Consider the following 20,286-nt stretch of genomic DNA (forward strand, 5'->3'; position numbering starts at 1 on the left):
TGTGCCTTGCTCAGCCTGCTTTCTTATAGTACCCAGGACCACCAGCCCACTGTGGGTGGGACCACATCAATCAGTAATTAAGTAAATGCCCTACAGGCTTGCCTATAGCCCATTCTTAGGGACGCATAAAACAACAACAACAACAAAACTAGCCAGTACTAGCCAGTATATTACCTCTGAGGGTGCCACCCTCAGATCCTACAGTCACTTTCAATGACACATCAGGAATTACCCGCCCCACTCCACTCCATGGAAAGAAAATGGCTTTCTTTCTTACACTTGCAACTTATGGTTTCTGAATGTCTGTCTTTCTGTTCTTCCATTTGTCTTCCTGTCTACCTCAGTAGATTACAAGTGTCAGGAAAAAGGCCATGCTTTCTTGTTCATATGGTAATCAGTCAATAAATATTTGAGTAAATGAATCATTTCTTACTGACACGGCTTAAGAAGTTAATCGTGTGCCTGGTATAGGCAGGTGCAATTGACAGCCAGGGTGTGGCCAAGCAGCAGCATCTATGTTCTTGGAAAGGTTTCTCTACCTTTGCAGGACCCCCCCCCATTTATTGTTATTACTACTAAGCTAAGATACTAAAGTTTTGTTATGATGACTTTGTACACATATGTGATCTTAGTTAGGGTTTCTGTTGCTGTGAAGAGACACCTTGACCACAACTCTTAAAAGGAAAACATTTCATTGAGGCTGGCTTGCAGGTTCAGCTGTTTAGTCCATTCTTATAATGGCAAGAAGCATGACACTCCAACAGGCATGATCCTGGAGAAGGAACCAAGAGTTCCACATCTGGATCCACAGGCGACAGAAAGAGACAGAGACGCTGGGCCTGGCTTGAGCGTCTAAAACCTGAAAGCCCACCCAGCGGTGACACAGTTCCTCCAACAAGGCTATGCTTCCTAATAGTGCCACTCCCTAGTGACCAAGCATTCAAACGTATGAGTCGATAATAGGGGCCATTCCTATACAAACTATATAATAAGTTATCAGACTCTACTCATTATGATCCCATTTTTCCTCTCGGTCCCCTCCATGCTCTACCCACCCCCAAGCCCCAGCTCTTCTCTGTTTTCCCTAATTCCTATGCACATCTCATTTGGTAGGCCTTCAAAGTAGTAGTCGTTAGTAGTAGTATGTTGCCGGTCCCGTGTCTGCCGTTGGCATTGTGCTGAATCAAACAAAGACTGCACAGGTATATAGCCCCCGCCTTTGGAGAACAGCAAAAAGGGGCTACTGCACCTGTGATGCCAAAGGTGGTGGGGAGGCATGGTAAAGCTCTTTACAGACTAAGCCCTTCCCACATTCCATGGGCAAAATTACGTACTGGTTAAGTGGTCAGGGAAGACATCCAGAAGAGAAAATGGGCCATTTAGGGACGTTTTATCTTGGGAAGAAATAGTAAAATATTCTCCGGTGGCATTGATATTCAGAACTGTCAGGAATGGCTCACTCCGACCACACGTGCTCTGCTAACCCGAGACGGCTTAATCCTTTCCCCAGGGCCCAGAGCTGCTGATCAGCTTAGTCCCCCAACCGATGTTAACAGCTTTTACAGGAGGAAATTATGGCAAGTACTCAGGCCCCTTCCCTTCCTCTTATCTTGTCCAACGCCGCGTCTCCATCAACCCCTGTCCTTAATGAGGTCATCAGCTCCGCTCATACAGTGAGATGCTGTCTGTGGTAATACACTGTCTGCTTACTTACTGAGCCATGCTTGAGAGACTCTCTTCAGCTGTGGGGAGAATTAGCCAGTTAGCAGAGGAGGAGTTGGGTAGCTTGACAGCTTTCAGTCCCAGCTCCAGATCTGGATACTTTAACAGCAGCACGTGTGTGAGACCGCGAGTATTTTTGCAGAACAATTTAGCTCATCCCTACACCTCATAAAGAGTGACAATGTATGGTGAGTCCCTGTATAGGAAAGAACATGGTGGCTTTCATGCCATTTGCATATCATTTACATAACTGAAATCTGTAGTATCTCAGTCTTAATTTTGCTCAGAAGTTGCCTTTCCACCATTATTCTGATATACCGCATATGGTAGCCCTAATTTTTTAACTTTCTTTTATTTTATTTTTTTTTCTTTTTGCCCTCATATACCCATGGAAGTATGTGTCAACAAATAAACAACAGCTGCATATCTCCAAAAATGGTCGTGGCTGGGAATTTTTTAACAAGAGGAACATATATCAAAAAGCATAGCAAATTGTAAGCCAGTTAAGTAAACTGAATGTGCAACTACAATGATGGAGGTCTTATGACCACATGTCCAATATAACAATACCGTAGAAGCTGGGCGAAAAGACAGATGGTACATGGAGGAGGTGACTGGCTCCCTTTATTATCAGCAGCAGTGGATCCTCTACCTGACCTCAGACAGAGGTTCCTAAAATAAAGATCTTTTAGAACGCCCAGACACTAGGAAGACTTGTTTTCCATTTTGAAGCAATAGCTAAAAGAACTGATAGAAGTTCCGTTTTAGCAAGGAGGAAAGTGAACCCGGAAATGCCATAACACTGCACAGGCAGCAACAAAGTTGGACAATTGATAAACTCAAGTACTTAGCATAAGTGGCTGCCCTTTGCAGTAATTTGAATACTCAAAATAATTTTGTCACTATTGTTTTATGTATATTTTTGAAACAAGGTCTCACTTTGTAGACTAGGATTGTCTGAGACTCACTATGTAGCTCAGGCTGGCCTGGAGCTCATGGCCATCCCTCTGTGTCTGGCTCTCACATTTTGAGATGGAGGCACTACCCAGTGTAACAGTGTAACAGGGTTTTCTCAGTGTGTTGTGCCAGTCTGTGAGCTTCTTCTGCTTTTGAGCAATTGCTTTCACAGTACCCATGTACAGCTGAAAACAAAGTAGCTAACCTTGAGATCAAAGTTTCTGTTGAGCATTTACAATTACAGTTGTGATCATTTACATTGGTTGACACATCAACAGGATCTCAACTCTAGAAGATAAGCTCTGGACATGTCTGTGAGTGACTATGTAGATTCAGTTAGCCTTTGGGGATGCCTGTGAGTGATTGTCTAGACCAGGGTAAGTTAGGAAGCAATACTGTCATTAACTGGGCAATAAAACAGAAGGGATCAGAGCACTAGTGTTCATTACTGTCTGTGGATACATCATAACCAACTGTTTCAAGCTATCACTGATTTGTGGAGCCAGGATGGACTGTACCCTCAAAACTAAGCCCTTCCCCTTTTTATTTTTGTCCATTATTTTAATCACAGTGGTAGAAAAAGTAACTAATATAGAAAGTGATGCTGGGAAGTGTGTCCATTGCTGTGAAAAGCCTATGTGATTCCCAGGCCTTTGGAAGGAGGACTATGTTGGATTTGGGGTTAGAAAAGCCTTGTGTACTGTAAGCAAAGCTTAACAGACCATTTTTGTAGGCTCTTGAAATACAAGGAAATGTGTATAGTGGAGACCCAGCCAAGGAAGTTTCAGAGGGGAACAAGGATGCTATTTGGAACTGGCTCAAGGCCATTTTTGTGATATTCAATAGTGTTCTTCCCATGTTCTGAGAACACAGCAGTAATAGGGATGTGCGCCCTGTGCCACTGTATATTGGAAGTGTGGCACTTGTTTTTATCTTATGGAGGCTGTCACAGACAAGAGATTGCCTGGAGTCATTGTTGGAATCAAAAGACTATGCAGGCTTTCCAAATTGAACAAAATATATTCTGTAGTCAAAGTAAGTACATTTGAGTGTCAAGCTGACAGTTGACAGGGGTCAGAATTGTGATTGATTGTCAACTTTAAGAGGTCTAGACTCAACCAGGAGACAAGCCTACTTATGAAGGATTATCTAGTTTAGGTTACTTGAGGTAAGGAGACCCCCATTAACCATCCCACTCCTGACTGTGAATGCAGTGTGACCAGCCGCCTCCCGCTCCTGCTGTCATGACTGGCTGTTCTCTCTGGGGATGAGCAGAAATCAACACTTCCTTAAGTTCCTTTAGTCAGGCATTTTGTCTCAGCACCAAGGACAATAACTAAGGCAGTCATAACACTGTGATTTCAAGGAGGGTAAGTACATTTGAAGGTTTTCCCGTCTTTTGCGAATAGTTCAAGGCTTCCTTCTGTTCCCAAAGGTAACCTCAGCGCTCCGTCTCTTGCACTCGGGATGCCTGTGTCTTAGAGGGAGGGAGGCGTTCTAGGGAATGGTTACCGACTGCAAGGAAGAGTTATGGTACTCTTAAAACAAGATATATTTCCTTTTTTTCTGTGGAGAACTTTCTCCCCTTTTGTGCATAATGTGAGATATCTCCTTTTGATTAAGATCATATCTTTTCATTTTGAAAATGAATACTTCTTTGGACAAATGAAGTAATAACAATAGCTGATTTTCTTTGGTAGGACCTTTGTGCCACTGCTCAGGGTTGGAGCAGGATGCACTGTTTCTCCCTTTGCTATTCTAATTATATCAGAGCAATTAGACTATAACTCAAACTTCTGAAAACCCATTATAAAGATAAGGAATTCATTTTACTGTATTATGCTCCAAACTGTAAATGAGATTTAAGATTAACTGTCTAATAGGTTGGACTTTTAATTGAAACTTCCTTCCGTTTTATTTTATATCTCTGATTCACCAGGAAGCTTACTTTAAAAGGTTTCAAAATTACCAATTATTTAAAAATAAAGTTCGTTTTAGTTAAAGTGAAATCAATTTCTTTTTTTAAATCAAAGCTTTTTGTTCCTTTAAACTATCACTTTCTTACTTCTAACTAGGTGGAGTTGTGTGTGTGTGTGTGTGTGTTATTGTTGTTTATGCTTCAATAGAGAACAAAATAATATGGACACAGGGGTGGGGCACCCTAACAAAAAGCCTAGGTCCCACTATCTGTTCCATAACATGGAAGATATTGAACCAATTCCGTATTTTGTTATTAGGTTATAAATCCCATGAGGTAGGTTTTTCTGATGAAAACAATTGCCCTCTTAGCCATTGAGTGTAGCTGGGTATGGGCTATGGTGAGGTAGAAGAACAGGCCGAGGACAGGCCGAGGAGGTGCGCGAGTTCATGGTTTTGACAGAGCTGCATCAGGCTCAGGCCACAGAGTGTTTGGATGTGTGGGGATGAGTGTGGTGGGTCCCGGGGCTAAAGGGAAAAGATGAACAAGGCAGGAACTGGAGTCAAGTTCATACTTGGTTCATACAAGTCCATAAGTAAGCCAGTAGATGTCAGAGGAAGGGAGTAACGTGGCTTGCACTCTGGCTGAATACTACTTGTGGGAGCCAATGGAGAGCAAGCTCGGGGTACTTATTAGCTGATTTTTCTTTTGGTCATTCAGCATGTATCCATCTGGTGCTCACCTTGTATCCAGTGCTGGACTTTCCCTAATAGTTTAGTCAGGGACCCACAACAACCTGCATAGCGAGGGTGGGATGGGACGGGACGGGGGTTACAAAAGCTGCACTGGGTGTGACAAGCTGGAGCTTACGAACTGCATGGAAATGAGACCACAGAAAAGAACCAGTTTAGGGCTCAGGTGTGTGTTCAAATCCATGTGTGTTTAGATGGTGCCAGGCAGCTGGCAATCAATCAGGCACTTGACTTGAGAAACTCTGCCATCTTGGTGGTAAAATGTGCAGCTCAGTAAATCCCTAGTAATTCTTCAACTTGGGCTGAATGACCTCCATAGACATAGTCCCCAGCCCACAACCAACCTGGAAGTACCACAGGCCTCTAGAAATACATGATAAATGCAAGCATCTGAAAATACATTTTAAAGCGATTGCCAGGCTTTCATGGTAATTCCAGAAGACTAGAGTCATCCAGTGCCCAACCCATCTTCCCAACACTGAAGTCTTTTAACTGCATGAAAACAAGGGGAGGAGGTAGTACATAGGGTCATCTGCCCTGAGTTTCGGTGGCCGGCTGCTCTACCAGTCAGTCATGCATAAACACACAGCTGTCTGCCGTGCTGTGAACATGGATGGACACTGTCCCTCCCAATGGTTGGACAGTCCATATTTAATTCTGAGCAGAAAAAACTGATTTCATCGGTATTTTTCGATGATAAAAGGTCCAGGGAAGAAATAGATGTAATCTATGGCTTGTCTTGGCAGAAAAAACAAGCATGTGTTTTAGTTAAGGAAGGGTGATGCATTTTAAATGTGTGGACATTATTAGTCGTTGTCTTGTTTTTGTTTTTGTTGTTGTTTTTCTTTTAAGGTAGGAAATGTTCTTTGGACTGAGCTAAATGCTACTCAGCATAAAAGGCCCAGTGTGGAACAAAGCATGTGGACTCTGACTAATTGGCTCGCACTGGGCTAATGAGAAGACAGAATGTCTCTAATCAGCAACAGAACAGTCACTAAGGGTCTCCTTCCCTCCTAGGACTTCCTTCGCTGGGCATCTGGCTGGCATTCTTGTTGGACTGATGTACACTCTGGGGCCTCTGAAGAAAATCATGGAGAAATGTGCAGGTACAAAACAAAGCACCTCTGGCCTGACAGCAGTTAGAAGTTCCTCTTCTCATTCATGTGCACAGAAGCAGCCCAACACTCCTTGTGGCTCACTTTAGAAATGCCCTGATATACTCAGATTTCTCATTAAACCAAGAGATGTCAAGACAGCCAATCGCAGGTCCTCACGTTGTTCCTAAAAGGAGAGTGAAAACCCAAATTTCAATTCTGAGGTGTTCTTAAGGTACAGACTTTTACCCCCAGCCCTATGCATTCACAGAAAACTGCAATTTTCCTCAAAGCGTATGTTTACAATAATGTATTTTTCTATAAAATTCCTTGAATTAATAGATATGCCTGGCAAGGTTACAGAAGTAGATCAAGCCTAGACTGAAGTACCAGTAAATTGAAGTATTCAGGATGACCACCAGGTCCTTGGTGGGCAAGACATTATAGTCATGGGAAGCCAAGCCATGTAATTTATCTCTTGAGGTTTGGTCCCTGCTTTTTATTTTCTTTGGTTTTTTTTTCCCTTGCTTTTCCCCCTCTAAATTGATGTTCAATGAAAATGTTTTATTTAGAAGCAAATACATTTAGACCCTTTAATATAAAATACTGTACCGATTTTGACTTGTAAGGCAGGTGTTTTGCAAACACTTGTTTTATAGACCATGTGCATTCTAATATTTCATCTTTTATTCATAGGAAACCTTCTGAGACTATTACCTTTTCTTGAACCATAAATAATTTGTTTTCACAATTTGTGCCGATGACTGTGGTTCTTGAGAACCATATAATATTCATGGCATTTGAAAGCTTTCTGGGCCCTGCTTTGCAGCCTTTATTGGCAGGTTGTTTTCACTTTGGGGTGATTTTTACAGGCTATGCAGTATCTACACAGATTCCCATTTCTGCACATTCGCCCATTACCTTAGCCAGTGCCGGCATCATCACATTCGCAGCACAGTTGGACAGTGCCTCTCTGGCAATGAATACTAATACGGGGGAGAATGCATCGTCTTGATCTACTTTTCTGTGTCTTAAGATTTAGTGGTTCCTAAGGCTCTCTGCGGACAAACAAAAAAATTTAGACACATGATTGTTTTAATTTCTAAAAAGGATTTTCCCCCATGGTTATAACATTTAAACTTTTTGAAACCTTCTTTAAGACCGTAGCTGTTTGTGTTTATTGGTTTTTGTGCAGACATTTTTACATACAATTTTTTCAAAGTAACACAAAAGAAAATTAAGTTTGAAAAACGGTCTGCAAGCAGTTTTCTGAGGAAAGCAGAGAAAGACAGGAGAGAGCCTAGAATTGAAATGACACAACTTATAGAAAATGGCCTGCTATTTTGTTCTTCTTAAAAGAAGCAGTCATCCTGGAACTTTGCCTGGGCCTCTTTCTGTCTGGTTCACCTGTGCCAGAGAAAGTCCCTTAGGAAGGGTCTTTCTAATACCCTTGGGTCTAAGGGTCTAAGGCTCTCCTAATACCCTTGTTTCGAGAAGGCTTTTACCCACCACAACTTGTCTGTTTTTTTTATAATGGCTTCAGAGCCCAAGCTTGGTGCCCTGTGATGCAAAAATCACCTGAAGTCACTTAGCACCTCTAAGGAACCAGAATGCATGTAAATTAGGGTTTCACTGACATCCACCCCCCCACCCCACACCCCCACACACACCACACACATATACACACACATACACACATACATACATACATACATACATACATACACATACACACACACTCACCATACACACACACACACACACACACACAAACCATACACACACACACACACACACACACACTGTCCCCTCCAAATAAATGAGGTTTGTTTTAACAATTGTTTATAAATTATTTAAAGTGACCCTGGGTTTTCTCATGAAGACTGTTTACTTGTTGGAAAGATTAGCAGTTAAAACCTTATGACCACTATTAAAATGTTGATTTCCTTTGTGCTTAGGCATTTTTTCCTCCAGTGTTGAGTATCCAGGGCAGCAGTTCTACTTTAATAGTGCAGGTAAGTTCATGTCATTTAATACAGTTTAACTTGTTTTAAAAAAATACAGAATTTAGGAGCATGGAGACGATTTAAGATAGCATTAGTTCTGGATGTGGAATAACTCACTTGGCACCCAAGTGTACCTTGACTCTTCCTGGAAACCAAATAGGGTTAGAGTAAACCAGGGTGCATCTGGTAGGCTGTTAGGGAAGATGGTAACTCAGGCATGAAACAATTGTCTAATTGGTGTAAAGCCTCTTGTGTATAATAAGGTACATATTATTCCCAAGACACCCAAGACTCCCACTGGCAGAGTGTTTGGATTGGTCACAGGGATACAATTCCACACTGTCTATCTAATCTGCTCATTCAGCAAGGCTCCAGCTTGCCCTACTAATATGCTCAGATTCCTGTAGCAGCACATAGCATCACGTTGGGCAGAGACAAGAACATATGTGATTTTTCCTGTATCCTGTAAAGACAATAGGATGAGGTGATGATCTACCTGATAACTATGGTGGTGGTCCTATCTCCATCACATTCAGATTGCTAGCCTCTTAATAACATTAACCTGTACAATTGAATGATTAACTCCTGCATGAGAGGAGAGCATGGGTATTCAGGACGTTTGGGCAGGTAGTGCAGTAATAGGTGCTGGGTGTCTTAATGCAATAGACTAGACATGAATCCCATTAGATGCTTATGTTGAAATCCTAGCCCGTATCATAACAGAAGTGGGGCCTTTGGTGTGAAATCAAATCCCCATAAGGTAATGTCCACAGTAATGCCCACATGAGAAGGACTTTTAAGAACTGCCTAGTCTCCTGCTGTTTGAGTATACAGTTGGTGGCAGTCAGCAACCTAGTAGAGAAAACTCTCCAGAATTGGAGCTGACAACCTAACTTGGGCTAGTACAACATGGATCCACAGCACACACTTTATAGTCATATCAGTTAACAATGACCAGAGATTAGATTTGTGGCTGGCAGCTTTTTGTATGAAGCTCCAAATAGCTAATGTTTTAGACACTAAAGGCTGTATTGCCCATTTTTCTCTGTTCTAACTAGCTAGCCATTTCTTATATCATGAGAGCAGACACTGACAATTCATAAACGATTGGACAATGACTGTGCCCAAAAATCTTACGAAAATAAACCGTGTGTTGGATTGTTTTGAAACCTGGCTTACTTAGGCTTTTAACAGGTACAAAGAATTGTTATTAATACATATCTGATGGTTGATCTTGATTGTCAGTCTGACTTAATTGAGAGCTGCCTAAAAAAAAAAAATCAATAATGTCTGGGCATGTCTGTGAGGTAATTTCCCTAGTCAATTAACTGAAGGGACATGGCCTTCTTTGAATGTGGGTGATAACATCCAGTAGGCTAACGAGCCCCTGAAATAAAAGAGGAAGAAAAATGAAAGCCCACCTACTAGGACATTCTCTCTGTCTCTCTGTCTCTCTCTGTCTCTATCTCTGTCTCTCTCTCTGCATTTTGGCCCCACTACTCCACCTCTTCCATGATGGCACTGCCTTCCCACGGGCCCACAGCAATAGGGACAGGCAGACATGGCCTTAAACCATGAGGCAAAATAGCTCATCCATCCTATTAAGGTGCTGTCTTGGGTATTTGCTACAGCGATGAGAAAGCTAACACTGTGTGCATGTAGTATATATTGCTTCTGGCTTATTTTCCCATACAACCATGCAATTGGGTGGGTGGGGGGGGACAACAGAGGCTGGGGAGGCAAGGGTTCAAGACAGGGTTTCTCTGTAGCTTTGGAGCCTATCCTAGAACTCTGTAGACCAGCTTGGCCTTCAACTCACTCACAGAATCTGCCTGCCTCTGCCTTCCAAGTGCTGGAATTAAAGATGTGTGCCACCACCACCCAGATTCCATATAACTTTATTAAGTCACAGACTGTTATCTAGCAGTACTCTGCACAGATCACCTTGCAGAGTGCTGTTATGAGCACTGTAAAAGAACAAACAGCAGTCCCTCTCTTAGAGTTTATGGTGGAGGGGTTAGTATATTGGCATGGGTATTCAGAGGTATATAGGATGGGTATATAGGAATGGGTATATAGGCATGGATATTCAGTGGTGGGTATATAAGGGTGGATTTTTAGAGGTGGGCATATAGGAATGGGTGTAGGTGTTTAGAGGTTGGTATATATGAGTGGGTACATTTGAGAAGATGAAACAAAACAGCCCATGACACTAATTAGATGATAATAGAAGCTAAACCCTGATGTGATGTAGGTGGATAGCTAGTAATCATAGCATTTGTTGAATTTGTCCCTACTCCTGCTGGTCAGGTTCCACCTTCAGCTCTCTCCTGAGAGACTTCTGCACCCAGGGAACAAGCTCTGCCCTGTTCCTCTCCCCTCACTGAAGCACAGTCTGGGCAGTGCCTTTATTGTCCTGTATTACCATTACACAATGTCCCACAATAGTCTTCTCCACAGAGGGCTCACTCATCTTCTTCTGTTCCTTCTGAGCGGATGTCCAGACAGGAATATTGTCATGGAGGCGAGATCAGTGCTCTGGGGAGGAGGAGCAGAGTTGCTATACATGAGGCTGACCAAAGGAGGTGGAGTGATCACATGACAGGTGCCATTCCACCTCCTCTGGAAAGTAATTGTGGAGAGGACTGGGGAGAGGAAGTATATCGGAAGTGGCTTGTTGGGGATTGTCCAGAATGTGCCCTGAAAGATCAAATCCACAGTGTGGTAGTTATAGAAGCAATGGGGCTCTGAGTTCTCCACAGTTCTCAAGGCACGCGACTCATGACTCTCATCAGTCCTGGCTTATGTCATGTGTGAGTCACCTGAATAGCTTGAAATTCACCCAGATAATGGGTTTGAAGGGGAGGACTTGGAACACACACACCCTCCCACAGCCACACACACACACACACACACACACATACACACACACACACACACACACACACACACACACACACACACACCAACCACACGACTTGTCTTGTAATGGGACCAAAAGTAAAAGTTACATCCTTTTACATCCTTTTATGACTGGAACCTTGGGCTTGGGGATCATAGACAAGACTTCTGTCTCCTTTAAGAAGGTGCATTTTTGTGTGAGGGTTTCACCTCTGCTTGGTCTGGATAGGGTGATGATTATCTGTTTCATGTGTGGAGTTTTTTGTTTGTTTGTATTGTTTTTTAACTCTGCTTTTGGCTCTTTGAGGGCCCATCTCCCAGTTCTCAAGTAAATTACACATGGAGGGTTATTATTACTTATAAATACCTGTCCTTAGCTTATTTCTAGCCAGTTTTCTTTAATTATCCAGTCTACCTCTTGCCTCTGGGCTTTTACCCTTCTCTATTTCTGTATATCTTTTCTTCTTACTCAGTAGTTGGCTGTGTTGCTGGGTGGCTGGACCCTTCTCTTCCCAATCCTTCTCTAGTTCCTTGATCTCCTCTTCCTAGGTTTTTCCTTCTATGTATTCTCTCTGCCAGCCCTGCCTATCCTTCCTTCTGCCTCACTAATGGCGGTTCAGCTCTTTATTAGACCAACCAGGTGTTTTAGACAGTCGGAGTAACACAGCTTCACAGAGGTAAACAAATGCAGCATAAAAGAATGCAACACATCTTAGCATCATCAAACAAGTGCTCCACAATATAAACAAATACATCACAAATTAATATTCTACAACAATTATCAGCTTAATTGAGATGGTGTGTTTGGTTATTATGGACAGAACTGATAACTCTAGTCCCTTGAAGAGCACTTTGCCCTTTGTAGAGACCAGTTCATAGTGAGGAAAGTAGAGAAGTATTTCTGGTCTATGTGACTGGGAGGAGTCAAGCTGGTCAGGAAAACCATCACAGTTCTACCTCCCATTGTTGGCTTGTACTCTCCAGGAGGTAGAGGGCAAGGCTATTAACAGTCACTCTGTAAATCTCCATAAGAAATAACAATGGATCTGGGGAGAGAGTTCTGTCAGGAGAAGTTCTTGCTGCACAAGTGTTAGGACCTGAGTTTGATCTCCAGAATCCAGATTTAAAAAATAACTAAATAACAAGCTCAGTGGCATATACCTATAATCCCAGCACCAAAGAGGCACAAACCGGTGGATCCTGGGGCCTTCTCTGACCAACCAATCTAGCAAACCACACATCACTGGGACACTGTCAAAAACAGCACATGAGGAGGAATGCACCTGAAGTTATCCACTGGCACGCGCACGCGTGCACACACACACACACACACACACACACACACACACACACACACACACACACACACACACCAGCAGCCTTCTGGTGAAAGCACACAGACATGGCTTGTCATAGACTTCCTGGTCCCGACAGATGGAAAACTGAGCTTAAGAAGGCTGAGTAATTTGGTCACATTTGCACGGGTAGCGAAGGGCAAGTCTGGGACAAGGATGTGAGTCAGTGATTCATTGCCCCTGCTTATCAGTTGTATGTGGCTTTAAGATCCCCATGCACTCTGACAACTGAACTTTGGGAAACAAAATAATCCTGGCTCCCTCCCTGTCCCCCTTCCTCCCATCCTCCCTCCCTCCCTCCCTCCATCCATCCATCCATCCATCCATCTACTCATCGCATCCGCATCCATTCTTCCCTTCCTCCACCACCCTCTCCTTGCCACATTTACTTACATTTTCTGAAAACAGAGAAGGAAAGCCTCTCCTTTGCCCCCTTCTCCCTTCATTTGTAAGAGGCATTGGTGCAGCAGACACAGACTGGAGAATTCAAGGCAGAAATCCAAACTTTTTTTTTTTTTTAACTTTCCCTTTTGATGTCCTGTATGATTAACATACTTATATTCCTTCTTCTGGAGTGATTGGATTTCTTCAAAGACAGCACTACAGAGGGCCCAGGTGGCCAGGCTAATGGTCATCTATGCAACTTTGATGCAAGCATACCTATCTGATGCAAGTGATGATTTATCTTAACATGGCCTCCTTCAGCTGGGAAACTCCTTAGAGGTCAAAGAAACTAACGGATGTTTTAAAAGCTGTTACCAATTTTTCTAATCTGTGTCGTTTTTCTTGATCTCTTTGCTATGAAATCTTGGAATGTGTATAAGGACCAGGTGGAGCAAAGTAATGATGGCCAGGAGCCTTTCTTTCTTTCCTTCCTTCCTTCCTTCCTTTCCTTCATTCCTTTCTTTCCTTCTTTTTACCTACAGAGCTTAAGTATATCACTTAATAAGTATCTATCACAAGACATAATTTAAACTTATTTATTCTAAGTATTGGTTGATATATTCTTCTGCCCTTCTTTATTATAAAGATTTTAAAACATCTAATTGGGCCATTAGAAGGACAGCTATTGAAAAGTTTTGTTTCACAAGGACCCATTATCATAATAGATATTGATGGCATTTTTGGTCTTGCTAGTGATTTATGACACCAGTCCTTTTGACCTAAGGCACCAAGGTTTTACTCATTCATTGTCTCCGTGTTTTGTCTGACAAGTATCAAGTTAAGATTTTATAATGGACTTTATTGCATCAAAACATTGCCAGGTTGTTTTTAACAAAGAAATAACATATTGAGAAAATGTTACCTAAAGTCACTGCAATTAACATCCATGCAACTAAGACTCTGAAGGCACATGTAGTGTTTGCCCAGGCCAGTGCTGCAGAGCCCCAGGTCATTTGGGTTTTGAAGTAGCTGAGTGCTGTGTGGTGGGTTAGGTAGGATTGCTGCCTAATCCTTATACAGCACAAACATTTCCACAGGGATTTTAATGGTGATAATAAGCCATGTGGAAAAATAACCCAATATGTTTTTTGCCTTGCAAGAAATTAACTAGCATTCTTGGAGACCTGGGAAGTGTCACCACTTCAGGGCTATTGAAGTATTCTGCTGTATTCAGTGACTCACTCAGAAGTATTCTATAAGTGTTGTTAAGTGGCTACACCTTTCATTTAGGCTCTGTGCAGTGAGTTTGTTGATTTTGGCTTGACCATTGTTGTACTCTGCAGTGCTTAGTGTTTGGTGAAGAGTATAGAAAAATCAAGATCCATAATTCTATCACATTCTTCCTTACTCTTTAGATGGGAAGTATGCTAAGATTGTCCCTAACACATCAGGGAACCTGAGTTTTTCTAATGGTTTGTGATGGCTATTCTTGGTGGTTAACTTGAGTAAACAAGAGCTGGAAGAGGGCATCCATCTTTACAGTTGTGTTCTGTTCCCAAGTTGGTCATAAACCACTGTGAGGATTTTTACTGTTTTTCTTCTGTTTTGAAAAACATTAATGTTATTATTCTGACATAGACATGTAAAAGATAATATAGAAATGGGCCTATTGAAAGCAAATATAGAAATGGGCCTATTGAAAGCATTCAATAAGTACTCAGTGTTATTTATTGCATTGCAAGCAAAGCCTTCATAATTACCCATCAAATTCTAGGGAGTTCCACTTAAGGCTTCTTTCAGTATTCATTGTTTTTTTATTATGTTAAGGAAATTCAACAAAATAGAACCAAGTTAGTAGATACTACAACAGCCAGTTAAAAGAGTAAAGCATCTACATAGACATTCTCTAAATAAGACATGCACATGCCTGATCGGTCCATAAAAAGATGGTCAACACCATTGAGCATTAAACCACTCAACAGTGAAAAGGATGAGGATGTTGATACAGTCCTGCACATAGGAGACAGAAGCAGGAGTTTCACAAGTTCAAGGCCAACCTGTACTACATAGTGAGTTCAGGGCCAGCCTTGGTAATGTGGTGAGACTCTGTCGCAAAAACAGGATAGCTTATATTAGTCAAGGTTTCTCTTCACAGAGAGGAACAGAACCTGTAGAATGAATCTCTCTCTCTCTCTCTCTCTCTATATATATATATATATATATATATATATATATATATATATATATATCAAGCTGTGGTCTAGTGAGTTCAACAATGGCTGCCTATGAATGGAAGGCCCAGAATCCAGGAATCATTCAGTTCACAGGGCTGAATGTCTTCACTGGTCCTCAGTAGATAGATGCTAGACTCCCAAAGGAGTGGGCTTTAATGCCAGTGAAGGAATGGGCTTGTTATGCAGAGCAAGAGCAAACAGGCAAAGAGAAAGTTTCATTTTTTCCATGCCCTTGTATAGCTGCCAGCAGAAGGTGTGCTCCAGGTTAAAGGTTTGTCTTCCCACCTCAAAGATTTAGATTAAAAGTCGAATTTTTTCATTCCAGATGATTTAATTAAGGAAAAAAATTCCCTCACAGATGTGCCCAGTCATTGGGCTTTACTTAATTCCAATTGTACTTAAGTTAACCACCGAGAATAGCCATCACACCGATTCAACAGCTATAGCTAAATTTAAAAAGGCATGTAAAAGCAAGCGTCTGTCAGTTACAGGTGTACTGTAGCCAGAGCCCTCACACACTGCTTGTAGGACTGTAGGTGGTGCATCCAATTTAAAAACATTGTGGTTCCTAAAAGATTTAAACAAAACTGTAGTCAGATGAGCAGTTACACTCTTAGATACACACTCAACAGAAAACACAAGTGAGCTCACTTAAGTGTTTGCCCACGGATGTTTACAGCAGCATTATTCAAATTTATTTGACATAATTATGAAAATATTTACAGTTATTTGTGGTGATAATGGTACAACTCCATGCATTTACTGAAAATTAAATAAATAAATACCTTAGTAAGTTTTACACTAATAATTTGTCAATATTGTTTTCATTCCTGTATAACCAAACTGGAAGTAGGTAACTCATAAAGAACCCATGTGTCTAGAATCAGATATGTGCTAGGATCTGGTTGGGATTTTCTTGCTACATCATAAATGGTGGAGGACTTCACACAGAGACAGAACATGTGAGTTCATTACTCACTTCCTCCTCTCAGATAACCACTGACAGCATCCTGGGAGCCAGGTCCTAATGACCCTAACTAACCTGCATCACTCTGCAAAGGTCCTTCCTCCACGTACTAGTGACATGTGACACAGATATGGTTGTGAACACACAGCAGTTACTGGGTTATCAGTTGAAGCTGGCATGTTTTATTGTGATTTCATTATTTAATGAAAATAAGGATTCAAAACTGCTGACCGTTTTTGCCAGTTATGAAAACTTCTCTTTCAGTCTTGGATATATAGGACAAGGAGATGGGCCAGGGGCAGAAATAGCGCCAACTAAAACTAAACACATATGAAAATGTTATAAGGAAGCTTATGTATGGTAATTAAAAACTGAATTAAAATATGGCCTGAAAATCATACATATTAAAATGTTTTAATAATATAAAGTTCAAACATAAATTTCAAAACAGATTGAGCTTCAATGATCAAATTTCTGAATGTGAAATTTCAACCAAGTTCTACTGTGTTTTTCTGCAGTTTTTCTAAAGTGAGTGTTCATTCATGCTCTGTGTGGGATGACATAGAGACACGTGATACTGTAGTTTACAGAGTGGCATTAGCAACCAAGTTATTAATGAAGACTTGAAACATCCCCTTCAAAGACTATGATAATGGCAGGATAGAGGGGAGGCATGGAACAGAAGGCAACTCCTCCCATTATGCCCCACAGTTATCTATAAAGAGCCCCTTGGAACTAATTCTGAAATCATTAACCCTTAAAGAAAACACAAGGACGGAATCCAAACGGACAAAAGTTCGATAGAATTATTTTGCAAAAGCAAACTTTGTTCCACTGCTGTCTTTTATTAATTGGTGTCTCTTGACACCAATATACTATTATTTAATAATCATGTTATCTCCTGTTCTGTTGAGTACCGACTTTTTTTGAAAGTGCTATTAATTGGAAGTGCAGTGCCTGATAAAGTTATAATCAGAGAAATTGCCTTGTCCATCTCAATGTTGTTATTAGTTTTTGAAAAAGAATACTCAGCACTGGCACCCTGTGAGATAGATGATAGATAGATAGATAGATAGATAGATAGATAGGATAGATTAGATGGGTAGATGGGTAGATAGGTAGATTAGATAGATGGATGGATAGATAGATAGATAGATAGATAGATAGATAGATAGATAGATAGATATGAAACATTGGTTGTGTCTGATTGGGTGGAGCCACAAGACAGTAAAATGTTCTCAGCTACTTCCCACCATTCTCCCACTCAAGTCAGAACTTCACAGGAAATACTCCAGGGCAACAGGGTGGACAACAGCTCCAAGCTGACAAATGCGCCCCATAAGCCCACTCCAGTTTCTTCTGCTGTACTTGCAGCTGCCTTCTAATTACTGTCTCTTCTCCTCTTTGACACGTCATCTCAGCCATATCCAGGTCTGTGTCCTGCGCTGTGGCTGCAACCGTGACAGGGCATCGCTGGCCACCCTTGTGGAAGTTTTCTCTGTATGTCATCTTTTCTTATTTGTAAGATTATTGTTACACTCAAAATGGTAACATGAATTGTTTTCTTGTCTTTGCACATGCAAAGTGGGAATTCTGAAGCAACAGCCAAACCCCATCACTGGGCTCTGTAACCTTTTGATTGTGCCCACAGGCCCCTCTGGCTATCAAAATCACTACCCAGACGGCAGACCGAGAGCCAATGAAAACACTCATAGGAACTATGATGTCTACACAGCAGGACTGAGCGAGGAGGAGCAGCTGGAAAGAGCCTTAAGAGCCAGCCTCTGGGACCGAGGTAAGAGCTTTGCGCCCTTGAGTTATTTTAAAACTAGCCTCGTGCGTGGCAAGGTGGTCTGAAAAAGGACTATTTAGAGCAAATTAAGCCTTGAATAGTTTATTAAAAACAAAACAAAAACAAAAAAAGGACTTATAGGTGAAAAACATGTGCAGATAGTGTTCTCAGAGAATGGGATGTGATGCTGTTGTCCCACAGCCTAAGCTCCCAAGGCGCCAGACTAGATGCATTGTTAAGTGTTCTTTTTATAGGTCTGCTGTGCTTTGTGCTTTAACATTCAAATCAAGAAACTTAAAAAAAAAAAAAAGTCTTAAGTGCATGAGAACGGCTAACTTTGGAGTTCATGACTGTATAGTGGCATTCTGTCACCATATACCAAAGTCTTGACCATGAACCTCCCCACAGATTGTCCTTAGGATCAAATGGACTCTGGTTTGAGTCCGACTGGATCAGTCTCTCCAGGGGAGGAGCCTGGGATTTTGTAGTTCTAACATGTTTTCCAGAAGGTTATTTTCACAGACTGATATCTAAGAATCAGTATACCTATTTTGCTCTCTCTGCTCTGGGTTTGGCTTAGGAAGTTGGGTATAGGTGTCTTCATTATTGCCCTAGTGTAAGTACTAAGAAGCAGCATTTACTCAGTCGCATGTATACAGGTCTTATGATAACTTCACAGAGGGTACTGTGCAGGTACAGAGTGTACCTAATGGAGGGAGAAGATGGGACCTGCTCTGGAAAACGTCAGTGTCTCTGGTGTGTTGACACTACCTCCTTCATGAGTAATTATAACAACAAGGTTCTGCCCTGAAAAGCTTCACAATGTCTTATGGAGTGTACTTATGCTACATACTGGGATGCACAAGTAACCATAATTGCAAGTACTCAGGGGAGACTCAGCGGGTGTTAGAAGGGAGAGGGGTGGAGAGTATCCTTAGATCTTCACAGAGGCAGGGGCAGTGGGGTGCCAGGAATTTGTAGAATTTTCAGAGATGTCAAAGACATTCTTCAGAGATGCTTTGAGTGCTGTTGCAAACAGAGAACTAAGGGGTATAATCGCGCCAGCCCTTGATTTTAAACTGAGTCCTGAGAAGCTGTGCTGAGGCTGAAGTCTTGCAGTTAAACAGCCTCAGTGGAAAGGAGCTGTGGTGATTGATCTGTCATCAACCTGAGTAGATTTGAAACCCCCATGGTACCTCTGCATGTCTATGAAGGTATTCCTAGGAAATGTTAAACCTCCCATGGGCTGGGTTCCTGGGCTGTATAAATGAAAAAGCAGGTTCAACATCAGGATCCATCTTTTGAGACAGGGTCTCATGTAGCCTAGGCCGGCCACAGTTCCTGACCAGGTTTCATCCAGTTGTCTAAAACCCAGTTGTGAAAACAACTGGGAGATGAGCACTGTACAGAAAGAGGGATAGCTTAAAATCTTCCTCTATACTGAGTTTAAATATTTTTTTTAATGATTCATCATCTCATTCGTGAAACATTTCTGGGAAAGTAAAATAATTTTATTTTCCAAAGTTTGTTGTTGCTTTTCCTGGCAGACACTAATAAGATCAGCCTGGTGAGAAGGCCCTGGGATTGTTTTGAAGCCAAGGGTTTTGTTTCTGCATCTGTGTAAACCAGTCTTGGTTTAGGGAGGTAAGGCCTCCACTTTGTGCAAGGCGCCTTTGTGGTGTGTCTCCCAGTGTGAGGCTGCTGCAGGCAGGCACTCTCCCTGCCCAGCTGCTCTTACCAGCTCACCCCTGGCTCTCCATTCACCAGAAGCTCCTCCTCCTTTCCCCTTTCGCTCTCAAGTGCGTCTTCTGAATTTAAAGATTTTTCCTTCTTTCCATTCTCAGAAAAATCACAATCGCACCCACCTGGTATTTGACCTTGGTGTCCTACAAAGGGTCTGTCTAGATCTGAGACCCCTGTGACCTTGTTTGACATGCTGCGTGACAGTGAGCACATTCCAGAACCAGGACACCATTGAAATACATTGTTAGAAGACTGTCCTCTGAAAATCAAGTTGCTTAGGAAGAAGATTAGAATTTTAGCCTGAACACACAGTACACTCAATTCTAAACTAATTGAATGAAATACAAAAAAAAAAAATAGTATTCAAAAAAGTAAATTTAAACGGTAATATAGGTAGATGGTTATTTTTAGGTATTATCTTTTCTAAAGATAAAGGCAATGGAAAAATACAGAAGAGCAAT

General features: G+C 41.7%; 1 protein-coding gene across 1 annotated transcript in view; it reads left to right on the forward strand.

The window, feature by feature from the left end:
• Rhbdd1 (rhomboid domain containing 1) overlaps positions 1 to 20,286 on the forward strand; it is a 106,016-nt gene that overhangs the window by 42,620 nt on the left and 43,110 nt on the right. Inside the window, exons 4-6 of the mRNA XM_051190570.1 lie at positions 6,367 to 6,455; positions 8,402 to 8,458; positions 17,942 to 18,085. Coding sequence (XP_051046527.1) covers positions 6,367 to 6,455; positions 8,402 to 8,458; positions 17,942 to 18,085 — 290 coding nt within the window. The remainder of the gene's footprint in view (positions 1 to 6,366; positions 6,456 to 8,401; positions 8,459 to 17,941; positions 18,086 to 20,286) is intronic.

Source organism: Phodopus roborovskii, unplaced genomic scaffold (genome assembly GCF_943737965.1).
Source record: "Phodopus roborovskii unplaced genomic scaffold, PHOROB, whole genome shotgun sequence".
Lineage (NCBI taxonomy): Eukaryota > Metazoa > Chordata > Mammalia > Rodentia > Cricetidae > Phodopus > Phodopus roborovskii.